Source organism: Acanthisitta chloris, unplaced genomic scaffold, assembly GCF_000695815.1.
Source record: "Acanthisitta chloris isolate BGI_N310 unplaced genomic scaffold, ASM69581v1 scaffold20872, whole genome shotgun sequence".
Lineage (NCBI taxonomy): Eukaryota > Metazoa > Chordata > Aves > Passeriformes > Acanthisittidae > Acanthisitta > Acanthisitta chloris.
Genome location: NW_008659053.1, coordinates 11,442 through 31,678, shown reverse-complemented (window position 1 = coordinate 31,678; position 20,237 = coordinate 11,442). Strand labels below are relative to the sequence as shown.

Below are 20,237 nucleotides of genomic sequence, written 5' to 3'. Positions count from 1 at the left end.
GCTGCACTATTCTCATCATTCTATTTCCTGGGAAAATGTGTTTGTTTAACTTGAAACAGCAGGTGTTTGTTCACAGAAAGTGGCTGTTGTTGCTTGAACTGCTTTTGAATATACTTGGTGGTCTACATGTGCAAGTATAAAATGATATTTTTAAAGTCATCTCCAGGAAACCTTGCTTTTGAAAATATATGATCGTTTTTTTCTCTTTGTTTTTAGGCTACATTTCTTGGTCTCTTTACCATGCACTGCCACCAATGATCTACTACTTCCCCCTTCAGACCCTGGCACTCACGGGCCTAGAAGTTTTTGCTGTTGCCTTCTTTTCACCAATATTCTTGACAATTGGCCCTTTTTGGAGGTTGGCTAACAATAAGTACATCTTAGCTTTTCTGAGATTGACTATGGTTGGTAAGTACACACTGTAGTGAGTTATAGATTCCATCTTGGTATCAAGGCGTAAGAACAAACATTCCAAATCGCCTTAAAATTCAGATGATTATGAAAAGGAACAAGAGGTTCTCTCTCCCCCTACTCATTGCACTGGGATTTAGACTAGTACTGCATAATTAAAGGAAAACCTCATTTCACTTTTATTGCTTTTAGGTTATTACAAGTCATGTCCAATAGGAAAGATCTTTTCAGTATCACACAGAGATTGACAGAGCAGGTGTTTTTTTTTGTATAGCAGTTCTGTGTCTGTGACAATGGGCAGGGATGAGACATACACAACAGCTTGGTGCCATTATAAAAGTAATCTGCTCTGAGTGAAACATTCTTTTCAGTAGACTTAATTTCTGAGGCTTTTTTTTCTTTTAGGAATACATCTTAAAAATTAAATCTATCTATACGCCTGTAGCATATTGATGGGGTTATAAGCTCATCCTAAATGTGGAATGACTCTTATACTGTCACTTGCACAGGAAGAGTTTGATCTTAAATTCAGGATAAAGCTGCCCCACTACCCATCCCACATGCTCCTCCATAAATCAAGACTTGCTGGGGTTCTCTCTTTGGTCTTCAGCTAACTGAAGATGCAAATCTTAGGTCTTGCTGATTTTCTGAAAGTTTATTGGAAGAAGGTTTGGCAGCTACAGCTACATTCAGGAGCAAGTTACTGCTGATGAGTTTGTAAGACCTGGATGAGCTAGGAGGAGACAAGGGTCTCCATCCCTTGTGGAGGTGAAGATGCTGCTGCTGAGTGATGTGTTTCAGAAGTAGCAGTTCCTGGCTCCTCATTTGTCAGTATAAGATGATAATCAGAGAATTACTTTCCGTATAGTTTTCCTCTTTTACTGTTCAAAGACAGAACAGGATCACCTTATTTACTTCCCCTGCGTAATTAAGAAAAAAAAAGAATTCTTGTTCTTTATCTCTAGAAAGATGCTAGAACTGAACATAGATTGTGGTGTCATTGATTTTGATGAAGAATAGTTTTACTGTGTTCTTTTCTTTTTTTTCTGTTCTTCCCATGATACACTTTTCAGACTTCCCAGTATATACTTTTCTTTTTATATACTTTGCTTGTTGTTTTGGTTTTTTTGTTGTCGTTGGTTTTGTTTGTTTTTATTCTAGTAAGCTATTCTTTGAGCAGAATCTTCTACTTCATCTTCCTGCAGCAATGTTCAGTGTATTTCTTTCTGTAAGACATCCTGATTTAGAAACTAGTAATAAGTGTAAGCATTTAAAATTGCAGTTTGCCTTCCTTCAGATGTCACAGTAACACAAAATTTCCCATGTTGATTTAGGATTAGCCCTTCGGGTTACCTTGCTGTGTTTACTAGTTCACTTTACCAAAAGAGATGGAAATCACCTAAAAGTGTCTTTGTTCTACTAAGTAAAGAGCAGTGACAGGCATATAATGGTGTGTAAAGTCTGTTGGTTTATGCCTGTTTGCTTCACCTGCATCACAAGCTCCTGAAGGTATTAGCTACAAAAAAAAAGCAAGCTCCTTCAGCAGTAATCTGAGGCAGAGATGTGTTGGTGGTGATGGAAAAACTCAGGGCATGAGGAGACTGAAGCTGTGTGCATCCTCAGCCTGGGCTAACCTGGATATTGCTGTGTGCAGACAATCTGTTCAATCATTCCTGCCTGAACAGGAGCCATTCCCTCAGTGTCCATATCCCCTTGCTGTTTCCATCTCTGAAATACTCTCAATATTGTCCACCCCTCGGCAAGTCTGCACCATTATTCTCTCCCAGCTCTGCTGTACTTACTCTGTATTCTCTTTACCTGTTGCCCTACAGTGAGCATTAGAATTTGGGCAAGATGCAAGAGCATGTTCCTCGCCCTCTTTGTCTCCAGCAAGTTTAGCAGTCAGTGCTAACCCTCACCGTACTTGCCTTCCTATTGCAGGTTCTCAGGGTATGTGGATGCCTTTGCACAGGCAGCACTGGGCTTTCAAGCTTTTCATATATATCTTTTTACTCATCACTTCATTTTGTCTTTTATGTTAGGTCTTTTTCATTATACTCTGCCACTGTTTCTCCTGCTTCTCAATTCTTCCTGGATTTTTTCCTCCTTCATACCTAGACACTTTGTTTCAATCTCTTTTTGATCTTTTTCCCTTCTCAGAAAGGCTGTTGCCTTCCTCTGGGGCTTGTTGAACAATCAGGCAGAGCAATCTACCCCATGCATGCTCCACCCCATTCCACTGGAAATACTCAGTCTTCAATTTCACAATCACAAAATCTGAAAACTCTTCCTGCTTAGCTAAAATCAGAATATTTAGGGGGGTAGGGTTGGGGGGTTGTCTTGTTTCTTTTTGCCTTGCCAGGAATATTTATTTTCTCTGAAGCTTTTAATTTCTGTATCCTTTCATACTACTTGATTTTGTGTTCTATTTAAAAATGAACAGCAGGAAACTACCCCGTGGTAGTGTCTATTTGAATCTTTGTCTTCAGACAATACCCAGTAAATTTTAAGCTTTCATGTTTGAATAGATGTCTTGGGTGTACTTGCTCAGCAACAAAAGGTGTGTCTGCTGCAAGTTGGCAAACCCATGCTAGCTTTAATCAGGGTAGCACAAGTGATGAAAGATTTGAAGAGGCAGTTACGGATTGCCAGCACAACATAGTGACAGCAATCTCTGTGCGCTGTACACACATCCTCTGCTAAAAGTCCACACCAGCACATTTTCACATTGACTTCATTTTGTCATCTTGGCTCTAAGCTTTGCATCTTTTACTCTGAGCAGAATGAGCAGATAGAGTTGAAGGATTCCTAGCACGCACTGCTGGGATTGGCAGCTCCATTTCTGACCTTTCTTGCTTAACATCTTCAAGTTTGACTCATACTTGCTTAGCAAATGGCTGGTAGCATAACAATGCTGCTTCTCCTGCTGTTTGTCATTGGTCCTGTGCCAGCATTTGCCACACTGACTGAGTTTATGAGAATGTGTGTGACCCACAGTGGCTTGAATTGGAAACAAGCTCGCAGAGTTTAAAACTGCTGATAAGGTGAGGTGACTGTGCCCTGGGAAATGGTGAAGATATGTGTGCACACTCTTTTTCAGTGACTGGGAGAGTGACAGTTTTCAGTAATAAGTTGACACAGGCTGGTAGTGACCAATCTGAGACTAGATACTGGGCCAGAGAAAGCCTTGTTCACACCCACTGAGGCTATTGCCTACTAATCCTTGTGCAATGTATGGTGACTGCTCCTTTCTAGTAAAGAACTTGTTTTTTACCACAATAGACTACTTTTATAAGTGCACTGTAGCAAAAGTCAAATCTTTTTTTAGAAAGGAGCAGTCACCGTCCATAAAGCTTTATGACTTTTGAGTTATGTAAGTGCACAGTTCAGGAATATCTGTATGCTTAGACATTTTATCCATATGTCCTATTTATTCGATCAATCACTGTAAGTACTTAAATTAAGGCAATGACTGTGGTCGTGAATAATTGCTGCATGCCATTTTTTTTTCCCCTTGAAAGTGATAACTGCTAGAAAGTCATATACACCCAGTTTCTATGCACACCTACATTTCTTTGGTTTGGTAAAAACATGTGTTGTGTTGTGTTTTCAGGTGAATGGTGTAGCCATTCAAATTACAGGCAGGGTGGAACTAGGAATACTGTCTGAAGAAAAAGAATAACACAGTGGAATGCACAGGAAATCCTTATTACCTGATCTCTACTGCTCATTAAAGCAACCCCTGTCTGTGTGTGTTTGTTTGTAGGAAGCTTAGCATCATACCAGGCACCAAATGCTTCAATTAGACTGTTCATCTTGTCTGCTGGTGTTTCTTCCTCACTCCTGGTTCAAACAGTAACATGGTGGTCAGGAAACAGTTTACAAAGGTATTTTCTTATACTGATGGAATTTCTTCATACCAAAAGATTTTTTTTTCTTTTTTTTTTTTAATCCCCTAGAAGTTAAGATTTTTTTTTTTTCCCTCTCAAATGCCTCACTGTTTCAAAAACTGATTCTTACAGGTTCATCAGGATATGGGGCTTCATGCTAGGCAAGATAATCCTCCTTGTTCTTCGCATCTGGTATACATCACTAAACCCAGTCTGGAGCTCACAAGCTGCCAATACTGTCATACTGGCATTTGGTTTTATAGCAGCATTGGAGCGAATATACTCAGGTAAGCATATTAAAGCAAAGGTGACAATTATGAAAACAACCTAAACTATATGTGTCACTGGGTTTTGATTCTTTGAGGCTTTCTCCCCAGTATGGTCTGTTTTCAGACTTGATGCATGAGCACTGCAGGCACTGGAATCCTTGGGGTACTTCCATCTGCCCATAACACAGCAGAACTGGTGTTTCAATTCATACAAGCTGTAGCAAGTTGGTGTTGGAACTGCCAACTAATTGCAGTGTCAATAATGAGACAGTAACACAAACAAAGGCATAAGCTAGGCCAGTAAAACCAGAATGGGTTATCCTCATTCCAATGTGAAATATCTGTGTTATTTCTGTTATTTTCTTAATTCAGTCTGCACTCTGAGTGTCTCTGCCAGTGCATATCTTTTGACAGAAAAGGGTAGACAGGACAAAGCTGGGGAACAGCTGATGTGTCAAAATATGCAGACTGATTGGGAAGAGTGGACAAGTTGTCCTGGTCAAAATGTGCCTGAATTCTTGGAGTGTTTGGCCAAAGTACACAGGCAGCATGGGCTGACATAGGCTAAGCTCCCTTGAAAATTGTGAAGGTAGTATTGCCAAGGAAGACAGCATGGCTGAGTTGGTTAGTTCAGGCAGCTCATGTTAAATCCTCAGAAGCTTCTACCTTCTCAGTATAACCTGAATGAATTAATTGAAAGATAAAACCTTATCTATGTGTAAGTGGGTATAAATTGGCATTATGCATATTGTTTGTAGACTTGCACATGACATAAATTAAGCTTGAACTTTCATAAGAATTTAGAAAGGGAATCTACTGCAAGAGGTTAGGAAGGAAATCTGACTCCTTTGTAGGTGACAAAGACATGTGTCTGTGCAATTAAAGGTGCTGCTTTCTCATTAGATGAGAGAGGATCTAAAGTGCATGGAAAAATGAGAAGGAAGGGAGTTTATTTCTGGCTTATTTGAAAGTGTCAGGTTTTGTTCTTATCAGAGTTTAGAGTTTCAGAGAACAGAATCCTCTGAACAAATTCTAATAACTTTTCTGCTGATTTGCAAAGCTGATTTAATAATTTAAATTCCAGTAGTATGAAGAATAATCAAATGGGCAGGTTGCCATTTTTATACATTTATGGTGAGTAGGTTTCCCTGGCAGACCTAGGATTGTTGTCAGATATTTTTAGTTTTTCTTGTCTTACAAATTTCCATGACTGATCAGATAAGTTAGCTATTGTGTCTGTAATTTTTTCTGGTAATTTTGTGATCTTGGCTATTTCTTGTTCTCAGTAACTCTTGCTAATAGGATTTGACAGTTTGCTCAGCTGTATTTCTATTCTTATTCTAGGTGGAGACAAGAGGAAACACGAAGCAAACAAAACTGGTAATGTGGTTAGAGAGACTGCTTCCCACCCTCATTGGCTTTTATCAGGGATTGCTTTTGGCAGCCTCATGTTCCTCACCCTGTGGATATTTGGGGAGGTCTCGATAATTTCTAGATGGGCTGTAAGTGGACATCCACATACAGGTCCAGATCCTAATCCATATGGGTAAGTGGATTTTCATTATTATTCTTTAAACAAAATTGTAATCAAATGCCAGTGCTGTAGTGGGTGACAAATTAAAACTCAAAGAGATGATAGTATAAGAATTTGGAATAAAGTGGGGACAAGCTACTTCACACAGAGGACTCATGGATTCATTCTTGAATTCAGATATTTTTGAGCATTGTGTCTGCACCAATAAGTCTTAAAATTTTCTAATTCAGAATGGTTTTTATTTTAGCAATAAAATCTTGATTTGCAACACTGCAAAACAATTTTTAAATTAGGACTGAGGTTCAAGGACTTAGGAGTGCAGTGCAACTATAACATACAGTAAATTAGTCTAGCAGTTGACCTGAGAGGAGATGATCAGAGATACATACACATAAGTAAACTGTGTGCAATGTTAGAAGACTTATTTCTGTAGAAGTTTTGGTTAGTAAGAATGTAGTCTTAGTGCTGTTCACTCAGGTTCTGAAATCTGGAAAGAGACCAGACTAGTTATTCTGAATCAACTATGTGTATGGCAGGTGATGGAGTTGATGATTTGGAATCATTATACAAAAGAGCTACCCAAGACTGATAGCAATGTTACATGTTAGGATCTCTTATTTGATGTGAAGAAAATAATTCTGATAGGGGTGGATTCCTCCCTGTTATTTTCTGAGTTCTTTCTGCCTTTTGTACCCAGTATTTCAGTGAACTGCTGCTGCTACTGAACATAGCTCACTTACATGTTACAATAAACCGCCATTATTTTCAACTAAATGTTTTTTACATGCAATAAAGGGGAGAAAATGTAGTGAGGTGTGAGGTAAAGATAATGTGTGCTCAATTAAGCTCTTAAAGGAACAGGATTATAAAATGCTACCAAACATCCTTGTCTGCATGTCTAGAAGTTTCTTTTTCAATGCCAGGTGTTTATGAAATCATGTTGTTGTATGACTTTAATTTCCTTATTGTTGTATTAGAGGTACAGTTCTGTTGGGCCTGGCTCATGGACTGATGCTTTCATTTTGGAGCTGGTCTTCTATCATCAGTTTTGTGTGGTTTCTCATAGGTAGGTGCAAATCCTGAGCAGAATTTTCATTTCTGTTACTTTATACCATTTACTCAAGCCCTCTGGCCTTACAGCACATCTTAAAAATTGCTAATTGCTAATTGCTAATCAAAGCCTCTTTTTCTCAGTTGCTGACTGTAGTATACATGTCTGACCAGCTGACTAAGGATGACAGGCCAAATCTTCAGGCTGTTGCACTGCTGTTCTCTTCAGAAGCCTCTGTTGACGTTCTGCTCTCTTCAGTAGTGTCTCGTTGCTCACCATCTGCATTGTGTAATGGTTGGGCTTAGATGATTTAAAAAGTCTTCTCCAACCTTAATCAATCTATGATGAGGCTACACTGAGGGTTATGGGGTTGAGGTGACAAAAGCCTCTCAATTCCATAGGAGGCAAAACGACTTTAGAGAGCAGTTCACCCAGAGCTTGCCTTCTGACTCCTTAGTTGCCAAGATCTCCAGGTAGTAAAATAGTATGAGCATCAAAGCAGGTGTGCTGGAGAAATGAATTTGTGAAGCAGTCTGCATACAGTGGGTCTTAGGTGGTGAGAAGTGGGAGTCAAGTACTGGATCTGGGCATCCATTATGCTCTGGAGCAAGTAATGCATGGAGCAAGTAGGAGGAGACAAAAATAATTCTGCTCTTGAACTGTGGAGAAGTGTGTTTTTCATACCTTCTCATCAGGAATGGATGGATGCTGCTTGGTTTAATTCATAGCCCCATCTGAGTGAAGTTTAGTAGTATAAATGCTGTTAAACCTTCCCCAAATCTGCTTCTATTTTTGTCCTTTTGTCTATTTTGTCTATTTGTGGATCTTTTATATCAAGAAGACAAAGCAGTAATTCCTACAAGTGTTTGATATTAAATTGGGGCATATCACAATGCAGGAACCACAGGAAATGACAAATTATGTTTTGGGCCTTTTTATTATTCACCCTCTCCTTTGGAGCACTTAAGAACCGGCACTTTCAAGTCATTGCCCACAACACTGACGACAAGAAATTGAATATAAATTGAGTTTCTCCTAGTCAGGAATCAAAATAAAATACCAACTATCACGAATGTCACAGTAAAGGCACAAGAGTTGCCAATGCTTAAACCATCAGTTGCCCAAATAATTTGCCTTTTTGGTTCAGGTGTTAGTCTTTAGAAATGTGTGTGCAGATCGTAATATGTGTATGAGCTTTTTGATGTACACATATTGCTAATTTAAAACAAGTACAGAATTGTTCTTTAGTTTATTCAAGCAATGTATTCTAAAATGCTCATAACCTTGACATATGAGTAAAATATTGAAATTGTTTTGATACCTTTGCTATCACAGTGTGAAAGTTAGTACACATTCTTGCCTACAATAACATTTGAAAATGAAGCTGTCCTGCTATAGAGAATTTCTGTGGTTATCAGTGTTCTGTTTGTGGTCAAATCCTCAAATCAAAGACAGTGAGGTGAATCAAGGTCCTTCAGTTAATAAAAGATTAATAGTTGTTTTCTTGCCCATCATATGGTTATCCACAGGGAGAGAAGATGAGGGAAAGATGTTTTGACATTAACCTATTTGATTCTTTCTGTATTATGCTAAAGGAGGGTCATAACAGGCAAACCTGTTAATGTCTTAAAAACTGCATCATCCCTCTATTGTTCTGGGAGAGCTCTGTATAAGAAAAACTGTTCAGTCTTGGCTCTTCATATTTGCAATCTTTTTGCTGCAGTTTTCAGCTGAATAGACAATCTTTAAAAGAATGAGATATTGGGACAAGTAAGAGACTGTCTTTGGCTATTGTGAATAACTGTCCTTCTAGTGATGCAGTTTTCATGGCTGCAAAGCAGAGTTATATTTGCCAGTCTCTGCTTTTCCCAGATAGAATGTGAAAATGAATGTGGCAGATAATACACCTGACTGAGACTTACCCTATTCTTTTGTCTCCTTCACAGGTTTAGCATCTTCAGCTGGTCTCCTTTATTTACACACCTGGAGTGCTGCTGTTGCAGGCAACATTCTTGGTATCTTTACAATGTGTGTGTGGCCTCAGCTAGCTGGACGCTTTGCTAGCTGTCTCCATCCTGGCAAAGCCATGAGTACAGCCATGTTTGCCTATGTTCTTGAATTATTCTTCTGTGTATGGTGTACAGCTTATAAATTTGTACCTGGAGGAGTTTACGTTAGAGAAAGTTCCCATCTTCTTCTAGGTACATTTGTGACTGTGAACAAATACAAATATGCTTGCTTTAGCCTCAGCCAGGCTTGTGAAATGTATCTAGTTTTTGTAAAGAGTCTTTCCAAATGCTCAGTTGCTGTTTGGCTTACTGTGGTAAGAGTTTCAATGAGGCATATTGACTGTTGGAAATAGTCTAAAATGTGGACAGAACACGGAATTCAGTTGAGGGAAAATGACAAAGTGAAAAGATGTCTGGTAACTCAGTGCACAACAGAGGAAGAGATCTGTTAATCACTCAGCCTAAAAACATTGCTGCAATCCAGGGGGTGAATGCAGCTATATGCCAGTTACCCAAGGGAGCACTGTGGTACCTCTGGTAACAGTGTAGTTACTGGGACTGTAACATAATTCAGTGTATTACTGAGCCCCGCAGAGCTCTGCAGAGCTAAGTGCAGCATGAGGAGGGAAAAACAATAAACTGTTAGGTATTTGCAAACAAGGAAGAATTGAAATGAGCAAATACAAAGGCTTTAGCAAAATGATCCCTTGATGAGGGTGGGGATGTGGAAATGAAATCAGCCCTTCCTGGTTTTGTCTCCAGAATTATTTTCTCAATGGGTACTAACATGTTTCTGTAGCATATTTCCCCAACTACGTATAAGTAATGCCAAACACTGTCTTGGGAGCATTGTGTGGCACATTTTTAAAATGTGACACATTAGTCCCTATTTTATTTGAAGGGATTAATAATGCTGCTCTTTACTTGTCATGCCAATGGTTTTAGATTTCATAAAATGTCTTTGCAACCACTGTCACTCTGATTTCTTACTCTCCATATGTGTTTCTTATATTACAGCAATCACATGAAGGGTTTCAATTTGTTATGTCTTGAGGAGAACTCCATTCCATTATTGTAGTTTTTTTTTGTTCTGAATGCACTCTGGGGAGTCTGTAGAAACACTTACCTTAGATAATTAAATTTTATTTTTTGAAGTGATATAAGAAAGGATGTGGTAGAGGAGTGTCACATCCTTTCTTGAGTAATGCTATGACAAAAGAAGAGATTTTCTATAAAATGCCTCTCTGTTACTGTCTCTGAAATACACACTTGTAATTAATTTACCTGGCATGATCACTGGGTAGTAACACAGAGATGACCTTAACTTTCTCTTTGGTAAAATGAAAGTGTGAACTGAACCCATCTCAGCTGATGGCACTGCATGAGTTTAAATTCCACCTGAGAATCCAGTTTCTGCCTTTTTGATACCATCCCATTGCTTATCAAAGATTTGCAAATTATACCATGAGATTGTGCATTTGTTGCTGTGCTTCTACCCTTACAGCTTGGCTTTCTGGCAAACTGCTTGTTTTCTTCTGGTTTCTTTCAGGTGCAAGTGCTATTTCTTGCTTTCTCCTCTTCTCCAATACCCTGACTTTCTCTTGCTGCTCTTTGGGTAGGGAACTGCACCAGGAAAACTGACAATGAAAGTAAGATCATTATATTCAAAACTTTTGTGCTGCTTCACTGTGATGGGATATAATGCTGAGGGGTCAAATTCCTGGTCTTCAATAACTTTAATGACTTTGAATCAGTCTGTCCTTCAGCAAGGCTTTGTGTGCACTTCCTTCTTCATTGCACTAGACCCAACGTCCTGGTTTGCAAACTTTCACTACAGCTAATGTAACAAGTAAGGGCACTAGTGAAATACGGAGTCATGGTTCTTTCATTGTCAGCAATAACTCTGAAGTAAAACACGGCTTCGATAGTTAATTAACTGTGCCACAAAGATATTAAGGACATGTATCTTCTCCAGCAGAGCTCTTGCCCAATTCATTATCCTCCCATGTGTTCTTTGAAGGTAATTACATCCTTCATCTCGTATGGGCTGGGAAAAGACCTTGTACTATTAGTCTGAACTATTTATTGGAAAGATACCATCACCATTTATTGCAGCAGTTAGTGCACTGAAGTGGCTCACCAGCTTTCAAATTCTATCTATAGGTGTGTTTACTTGTCTGTTCTTAAAACACAGAGTTGGCTCTGGAGTGCAAGGTACAACTTGTTGCCAAGTTAAATTGGCCTCCCAACCTGCTGCAGTTTGCTTACGCTGTCCTAGAACAAAGCATTGAGCAATTACTTTTGTTCTTCCTATAGAAACAACGTGTTACTTCCGTCTTGGTGATAGAGCAGTTCATTTACAAAGAGAATAGATATACAATCAACAATGTACTTTTTCATCAAGCTGTTGTGTTAAGGTTCTGTAATATGTAGGTGTAACTTGTCCAGGTTAATTCTGGTAAACTTTGGAAACAGTGAGCTGAGCTGAGTTGTAGCCATTAATAGGGGCTTGGAAGGATTTTAGCATCATTTATCTGCCATGTGCTAACTTTTCAGACATAACACCCTGGAACTGTACTGCAAATCAGACTTTGCCTGACAGTGCAGGCTAAGGGGCTGTAAAGGAAAAGCATGAGCAGCTGTAAGTTGCATTAGCCTGAAAGACCTGATTGACTGTATTTTGGAGCTCACTGTAGTCCAAAATAGAGTTCATAATGTGAAGGGTAGATATGCTAGATACTCTTACTATAGGTCTGCTCTTCAGTCAGCAGCACAAAGCAAGCAGAATAAGGCTGTTGCAGGTGTATTCAGTCTTAGTAGCAGCTTATTTGGAAAAAACTCACAGCAATGTAATTTTGAACTTCATTAATTTTGTGGGAAACAGGTGTTCAATGGCATCCTAAACAATCTTTTAGCTTTGCATTCTTATTGCAATACACTATTTTTAAGTAAGTTTTTGAAATATTTATCATTAGTGGCATGTTTAATGTCACTAGCTCGTTCGGTTGGAAGCAAGGCATGTATTAATAAGTACAACAATTTAAAGCAAAAATTTTTGAAGTGCTGCAAGAATGGTTGAGATGAATACTGTCACAATAAGTAGCATCTTCTCTATCAATAAATCTTATAGCTCCTGCATTGCTACATTAGAAATGGCATTTAACTGCATGTGTGCTTTGAATCATCTCTGATTTTGAAGCCATAAGGTTGAATGTGACACAACAGCTGTGAGTTTATAAATGATGTGTTTCTGAGCAATGTTTAATATGTTAAAGCTCTATGAAAAAACTAATGACTTATATCTTTACAGGTTTTGTAATGTTATGTATTGGGGTAGACTTTCTAACAGGACCCAAGAAAGACCTTAGCTCTATCTTTGAAGTGAAAAGCAATCAAAAGCCACTATTCAAAAAGAGCAAAAACTATATTACACTGTGTAAGTATAATTTTACTTCCTTTTTCCCACGGCTCTAGGAATACTGTCTGAAGAAAAAGCATCACATAGTGGATTGATTTGCTTGGTTGTTTTAGAAATGGTTTTTTGGTGCTAGCTTTAGAGACAGACTTGTAGTTGGTATTGCCCTAGTTCCAGTTTAATGGTGGCATATACAACTGGAGGAACTGACTCACCATGATTGTAGCTGACAGAAACTATTCCTGATGGAGTGTGGAAAATGGAGACCAAAAATTGGGCAAAACCCAAAAGATGAGAATGGATTCAGCATCATTTGTGTTTTCATTTTGGTGGCTGAGGAGGAGACCTGTCTGGATCTTGGGAGTGACAGTGTGTCTGCAAAAGATATGAATGATTTCTCAGCCCATTTGGTATGCCTATTTTGAAGAGATTCAGAGTGACAGCCTTCCTAGGGCTGTGTGAGCTGCTGGCAGTGTGCTGGGATTTGGAGAGCTGCTGTAAAATGTGCCACCCCTCCTGCCTCAGGAGGCATTCTGCAAAGCCTGTGGTGGCTGATGTAGCAACCCAATCCTGACGCCTTGCTGTGTGTTCAGACCTATCCTCAGGAAACCTTGGTCTTCTCCTGCCTGTGAGCTATGCCTAGGGATCCCAGCTTTCCAGATTAAATGTATGGGGTCTGCTTTTTTCCTGATGTTTTGAAGGGAAGCGAAAATCAAATGTTTGAGATCTTATCACTTAATTGGCTTCTAAACATCAGGAATTCCTACGAATGTTTTCAAGTATTTCTCTACAGTCATTTAAGCCCCAGACTTGTTTTCCTTGTTAGCTTACATTTCCTAAGGAAAAAGATCTGTCAATATTGTGAAATTTGGTAAAGGAAAAAATGGTTAGGCATTAAGGCATGCTAACTCTGCAGAGGTCAGGATGCTGAAGGTTCAGATTTCTGCATCTTTTCTCATTCTGTGACTTTGGATCAAATAATTTGCCATTTGTGTACATTTTGCCACATCTGGAAAGCAGAGACAATAGTGCTTCACAACACTTCAGGGCAGTTTCTGGAATCTTTATGGAGGTCTTTACTCGGTATACTCAGGGGCCAGAAGAATGTGTCCCGTGAGAGTTTGTGTGTCAAAGGCAATGTGAGCACCAGTTCAAGAGGTTTGGAGATCACAAAAGTGGGTGAATATTTCAAAATACTACCTGTCACAAAGCACAGCCCTTGCTCAGCTGATCTTGTGACATTTCAACTGTACCTCTTGTACTTCCTCATCGTGCCCAGACTTGCATTGTTTCTCAGCTGCAACTTTAAGCCCCTTTGCATCTTGCAGAGTATGAAATTGCTTGACATGTGCTAGTGTAAACATCATGACCTTTCTTCTGACATAATCCATGATATTTGTTTATATTTATCCATTGTAAAACTTATTTTTTACACAAAATTGTTCCAGAAAACTTGCATGAAAATAATTTCGTATCTGTTAAAGATATGAAAGAATAAACTGGATTGTAGATAGTGTATGCCACTGTGTAAATGAAGTAACTTCAAGGGCCTTTGATCATCAAATTCCAATATGCCAAATGTTGAGAGCTCTTAAGTGTCCACTGTGGTTATTTGGAAGGCTACAGGAGCAATGGGAAAGCTCTGAGTTTGCTTGTGAAGCCACAGTGCCTTTCCAAGAATGTCATTTGTGACCACTCTGGAGGTCTAGCAGGGATCACATCTTTCTAACATCTAAAGGCTTGCAAAGCTAACTAATTTTTTTTCCACACATTGTATTAATGCAAAATCAAAACTTCATACTTACAAATGCATAGGTACAACACAGAGAAAAACACTTAAAGGTTTACGTGATGATCTTACTCATCTTCTATAATGAATTCTTCAGTAGATATCATTTTTACATAACTATTCCAAAGAGTTTTGGTATATTTTACCTGCTCAGCCTGTTGTGTTTTGGAGAATGTAAGTGTATTTGCACACATATAGATATTCTGCATGCATGTAGGTACTCTAAAGCATACTGCTTTGGGCTGGTGTTATCATATGTGGAAATGTAAGTGTACACATTTGTCATTCTATGAATAGCACACCTTAGTATGATTGTGTACCCTGTTCTGTTTAACTGCAATAATAGCATTATCTTTTTATTGCTTTGAAAACAGCTTTTCTGTGTTCTTCTTTTTCAAGTATTGTGGCTGTTTGTTGGTGTTGGTTTGCTTGGAATGGGTCTACGCTATAAAACATACCAGAAGAAGCTGGGCCAAGGGGTGAGTAGCATGTTTGTGAAAACGGTAGCTCTCAAATATGCAGTGAAATGTGTGTGTGATAGCCTAGGCAAGTTAATAGGTGTTGGAGAAGTCTTTCTACTGGTGCCCAAGTATTCAGCAAAACTAGCACAGAAATGAAGATGCAAAAATTTAATTTGTAAGTTCATGCTGAACACAGGAAATGTTTGAGTCTTCGGAGGTCTATAGTGCTGCTGTGAAAGAAAAATATATTCTGAAAAATTGCGAGATTCTTGTCTCATATGTTCAATTTGAATGTTACTTTCATAAATGAGTTTATTTGAATTATATTAAAAACTTGACTGGACAATGTTGTTAGCAGCCTGATCTCGTGTTGGGGAAGTTTGAACAGATAACTTAGTGAGGTTCCTTCCTGATCAATGAATTCTGTGGTTCTATATTTACAGGTATAACTCTGAACTGAAACTCTCTGAAAAGCTGGTTGACTTAGATTAGACTTAGTCTAGTCTGTTATGAAAATTGGATAAAGATCAGAAGATTCCAGTTTTATATCTGAAAAAAGTTAGGTGTTGCAATGATAGTACCAAGATGCTTAACACTCACAAAGTTTAGTGTTAGGTTCATACACACATGCAGACATACAGTTGGCTTTCCTTTTAGAATTAATTCAGGTTTGTAGTGCCTTATAGTGGGGAAAAAAAGTGAGTAGCTCCTCTTACTAGGGTGAAAAAATGCATAGTCTCTTTCATATTACTTTATTTATTGTTACTTGTACAAATTACTTGTAACTATGATGACTTTTCTCCTTTTGTTAATAGTAAATTTGGTCTTTTGTAATCCTGACAGCTTTATTAGGAAAATATATTGGTAGAAACATTTCTTCTCGCATGTCTTTAATGACACTTTGTATCTGATGTCGTTGTCTGCAAAGCTATAATACATAAAATTCAAATTGTACTTGACTTTTTGCATTTATTTTTGAGGTTCCAAAAAGAGACTTCTCTGCTATGATCTGGCCTTTTAGATTTGCATATGACAATGAAGGGTGGTCTAATTTGGAAGGATCAGCTAATTTGCTTAATCAGACAGGTAACTTTTTTTTTTTCCCACTTTGTTTTTAATTGAGAGGGTTCATCTGAAGAGACACAAGTAAGAACACCTGCTGGGTAACTGAGCCCATTTTTGCATTAACATATGAACCTGCAAGTAGTGATTTTCTCAGAGAGAAAACATCTTCAGGATACAGGTTGACTTTAGAGGTGTGGTGGTGTGCATCCCTTGGGCTCATATTCTCTCTGTTGGAATAGTGAAGAGGCAACATGTGATGGCTTTTGTGACTGGTACTTCTGTCTGCCTTGAAGGGATTCAACACCAACCCTTCTTAATGGTGCCAGTTACTGTTGCTGTGATCAGCATGTATGCTAATGACATAGAAGATAAAACCTAGGAATCCACTTAAAAGTATTCTGAGCTACCATTTTCCTTGCTGACATTGCTTTCACAGTGCTAAATAAGGTATTTCAAAAGCAAAAGATCTTCTCTGTTAAGAATGGTGCTGCATGGAGTAGTCTTAATTCCTTGTAGGAGGGCTACAGATGAAGTGCTGACTCTGCTTCTAGAGTATCTGCTGAATCTGCTTTCTAGAGTAGAACACTCCAAGGGGGGCAGCAAGTAGGGAGCACTTGTTGCTGCTGTAGTTAATACTGAGCTGCTGCCCAAGCTGAGCCTGGATGGTTCACCCATAGATTGCATGGGCAGATCTTTCTTAGATGCCAGTTCCTTGAGGGACCACATAGCTCTTCCTGTATCCTGCAGCTAAAATACAGGGGAGCCTGTGATGTTCCCCTGACAAAACCACACCTCCACATGTAAACAGAGAGGGACCACAGTGCCATGAGAGAGTGAGGTGGCTGTGGACAGCCAACAATTCACTGGAGCTGGAAACTCTTCTGTTACCATGCTTTGGGGCTGGTGCTAGGTTGCTCTGGGCAGATTAATTATTTTGGCAACAGCAGCCTCTTCCATCTTGCACAGGACCCTTTGGAGCACAGTAGGATTTGGTAGATAAAAGTAAGTGCAGATGTGCTGTGTAGTGCTTGTTCATCAGGCTGAAAGCAGTAGACTCACTACTGTGCTGTCAGCCTGTGTATGCACAGTATCTCTAATGCTTTTGACGTGGTCTGCAGGAGGTATCTGCAGGGCCAGCAGTACTGTGCAGTCTCATGTGTCTCTTGTTATGCACCAGGGAGGAGCTATGGCAAGCAGACATGAAGTATGTCTTCATCAGAGGTTGTGTGGCATGCAGTGGCCAAAAGTTTGGGCATGAATTTGTCGCCAGCATTAATTTGTCCTTATTGATTCCTGAAGGGCTTGTGTCCATCCCTGTGTAATTAACAGGGATGATGATGATATTCTGTAATTTATGTCACATTTATAGGTAACAGTTATAAATTTGGAAATATTTTCTTTTTTTTCCTCCCCATTTTAGAAGCAGATTTTATCACTATTATAGAGAGTGATGCCTCTAAGCCATTCATCGGAAACCATGATCCAACAATGTGGCTAGGAGAAAGACTAGGATTTTACACAGATTTTGGTCCCAGCACAAGAGATCACACTTGGGGGTGAGTCATCTTTACACACACAGTGATGGTAAATAGATGTAAATACACTGCCCAATACTAACTGCACTAGAACAAGTGCAAAGAATTGTTGAAATAATAATCACTTGTTGAAGCTTATCTTTTAGGAAGAGGCTTTTGTTCCTTAGCATCACAGTGCAATGTGGATGGAGTTTTCTCATTGTTAGACACGATCAGGTTTTGGTGCCTGCCCCTGTAAGCTACTTTGGGTTTGGTGATGGCATCCTGCCCCTTAATGTACAGATTTGCAATTTTTATATTTTAAGTGCTGTATCTGATTCCCTTTTCACATTATTTTGTATTGGGCTATGAGAACTTTATATTTAGAATTTAAAATGTGATAGCAGCTGGAAAACGCAACTGTGTCTGGAGGTAATAGAAAACTTGAACTCAGTAAATCCAGCTTGTGCTGCAGGGTGGGAAATGGGCATAGAAAGGCACATGTCTAACCATTTTTTTTGTGTCTGATTTTACTTTAATGCTTGACCAACTACCAGTTGCAAATCCTTGAATACCTTTGCCCTCTGGAAAAATACTGACTTGTGACGTGGCTTTTGTTTCAGGGGGGTATAGGGATCTCTGTGGCAGATGGAGCTTCCTGGTGATGTTGTAATGGCTATTTAATTTTTGTCATACATGAGGGGAATTTAGTACCTTTCCTCTTCCAGAGCCTGTCTATTTAAGTGAGGCAGAATGGGGCAGAAAAGTAATTATTGAAATTTTATGCATGAAATAGTTTTAAAAACCTGATGCAAAATTTCCAAACAGAAGCTGAAAAAAATGAGAAATCTCCCACTTTAAAGACGCATTTCTACCTGCTTCTACTCCTGATAAAACACCTTGTAATTACTGGTAGTATAAAATCCTGTTTTGTTAAAAACACAGATTATGAAAGGCTCGCTGTAAGATTTCATGTATATGGAATGATATTTCTTAGGGTAGAAATTAATTTGATAACACAGTTTCAGATATGTGCTTAAATAGTATTTTAGAAGAAACCTAAATTCTGGAAAATCTTCTAGAGATGGTTTGTGTTCTGGTCTGATGGTTTGTGTTCAGTGACTGTTAGCCTCCTGCTTAATTCACACTTGTGATGCTTGTGAACTACAAAATGTGACTGTTTGCCTCTTCTCATACACAGGATTATGGCACTGTCAAGGTATCCGATTGTAAAATCGACCCATCACCTCCTTCCATCCCCAGAGGGAGAGATTGCCCCTGCCATCTCCCTGACTGTCAACTTCACGGGGAAACTGGTTGATTTTGTCGTTGCCCACTTTGGAAATGAAGAGTTAGTACTTTGTTTATTGTCACACGTGTCCTACAGCGTCATGTAACATAATTTGTGAACATCTGGGATTTCTTTTGCACCTTTTAAAATATGCTGCTGTAACACTGGTTCTAGCAAGGCACATTTGAGGAAATACTATGGCACAGCTACTGGTTTAAAATTTTGAAGTGTTTTTTTAGGTAGGACAAACGTGTCGTGCAAAACTCAGCTGAGCCTACTATCTGAATTACTAGAGGTTTAATGCTCTAGTTCTGCAAAATCACAACTAATAATAGGGCTACAGATACATCTCAGTGCAGGTCAGTGTCCTTCTGACTTTCTGCATGTGGAACAGATCTCTTATAGAGATAGTTACGGCTACAGATAGATAGCATTCGTGGAAAAATCATATTGATTAAAATAAAACGTAACGAATCCGAAACCTCCAAGAAAGGACAATGTTGAAACAGCAACAAAACTATCCATCAGTGTCCTTCTGACTGTATGCAAGTGGAAATATGAAGTCTGATCTCTGGATTTGGAAAGGCAAAATTATACCAATAACTAAAATATGTGATGGAAAAGATTAAGGTAACTATTTCAGTTCTTGAAAACAAAGTTTTGATTACTTGTGTGTAATGCATATTAATGAGAGAGTTTTGTGATGCTCCATGTAGCTGTATTTTCTGTTATATTTGCTGCACTATCTGGTATGTTTGTAGTTATGTACTGAGATTTGGATTTTTTTTAATATTTGTTATAATTCATGGAGAGGCAAATTTGTGGACAGGATGCAGAACATAACAACACGAAGCTGCTCAGAAAGCAGTAGAAATTTTTCTTATCTCACTCCCTTCCCTTGTAAAGAAACTGCTCCAAACCTGCAAGTTTTTTATAGATTTCCCATTTACTAAACAAATATAGTTGTCAGAAATCAGTCCCAGTTTCAGCTCTAGGAAGGAATTGCATTCTGTGCCTCATGCAGATGATTAGACTTGCCTGTCTGAGAAACTGTCTGTCAAAGTAGAAGAACACAGCCCTATATTCCCTCCTCACAGAGAGATGAGGTAAAGATAGAGGAGACAAGTGGGAAATGTGTGCAAATTAGACTGTTTTGAGGTGAATGAATTTGTAATTAAATCTTGCACACAACTGCTTGTTTTTCATCTGGTTTTTTTTCCTTCTGCTGCTTACAGTGGCATAGACTTTAGAGTACTGGATAATGAGGTGTGTTTTTAAAATGTGGGAATATAACCATGCCTGTGTCATTTAAAAGAAGGAGACAAGTGGGAAATGTGTGCAAATTAGACTGTTTTGAGGTGAATGAATTTGTAATTAAATCTTGCACACAACTGCTTGTTTTTCATCTGGTTTTTTTTCCTTCTGCTGCTTACAGTGGCATAGACTTTAGAGTACTGGATAATGAGGTGTGTTTTTAAAATGTGGGAATATAACCATGCCTGTGTCATTTAAAAGATTACATTTTCTGGTGTAATCCT

The 20,237-nt window shown here is 38.8% G+C and overlaps 1 protein-coding gene across 1 annotated transcript in view; it reads left to right on the top strand.

The window, feature by feature from the left end:
• Positions 1 to 218: 218 nt before the first annotated feature.
• Positions 219 to 20,237, top strand: part of CWH43 (cell wall biogenesis 43 C-terminal homolog (S. cerevisiae)) — a 25,133-nt gene continuing 5,114 nt past the window's right edge. The window contains exons 1-11 of the mRNA XM_009069258.1: positions 219 to 408; positions 4,178 to 4,298; positions 4,434 to 4,588; positions 5,915 to 6,116; positions 7,082 to 7,170; positions 9,102 to 9,356; positions 12,475 to 12,600; positions 14,768 to 14,847; positions 15,810 to 15,915; positions 17,315 to 17,450; positions 18,610 to 18,759. Of these exons, the coding sequence (XP_009067506.1) occupies positions 255 to 408; positions 4,178 to 4,298; positions 4,434 to 4,588; positions 5,915 to 6,116; positions 7,082 to 7,170; positions 9,102 to 9,356; positions 12,475 to 12,600; positions 14,768 to 14,847; positions 15,810 to 15,915; positions 17,315 to 17,450; positions 18,610 to 18,759 (1,574 nt within the window). The 5' untranslated portion in view covers positions 219 to 254. The remainder of the gene's footprint in view (positions 409 to 4,177; positions 4,299 to 4,433; positions 4,589 to 5,914; positions 6,117 to 7,081; positions 7,171 to 9,101; positions 9,357 to 12,474; positions 12,601 to 14,767; positions 14,848 to 15,809; positions 15,916 to 17,314; positions 17,451 to 18,609; positions 18,760 to 20,237) is intronic.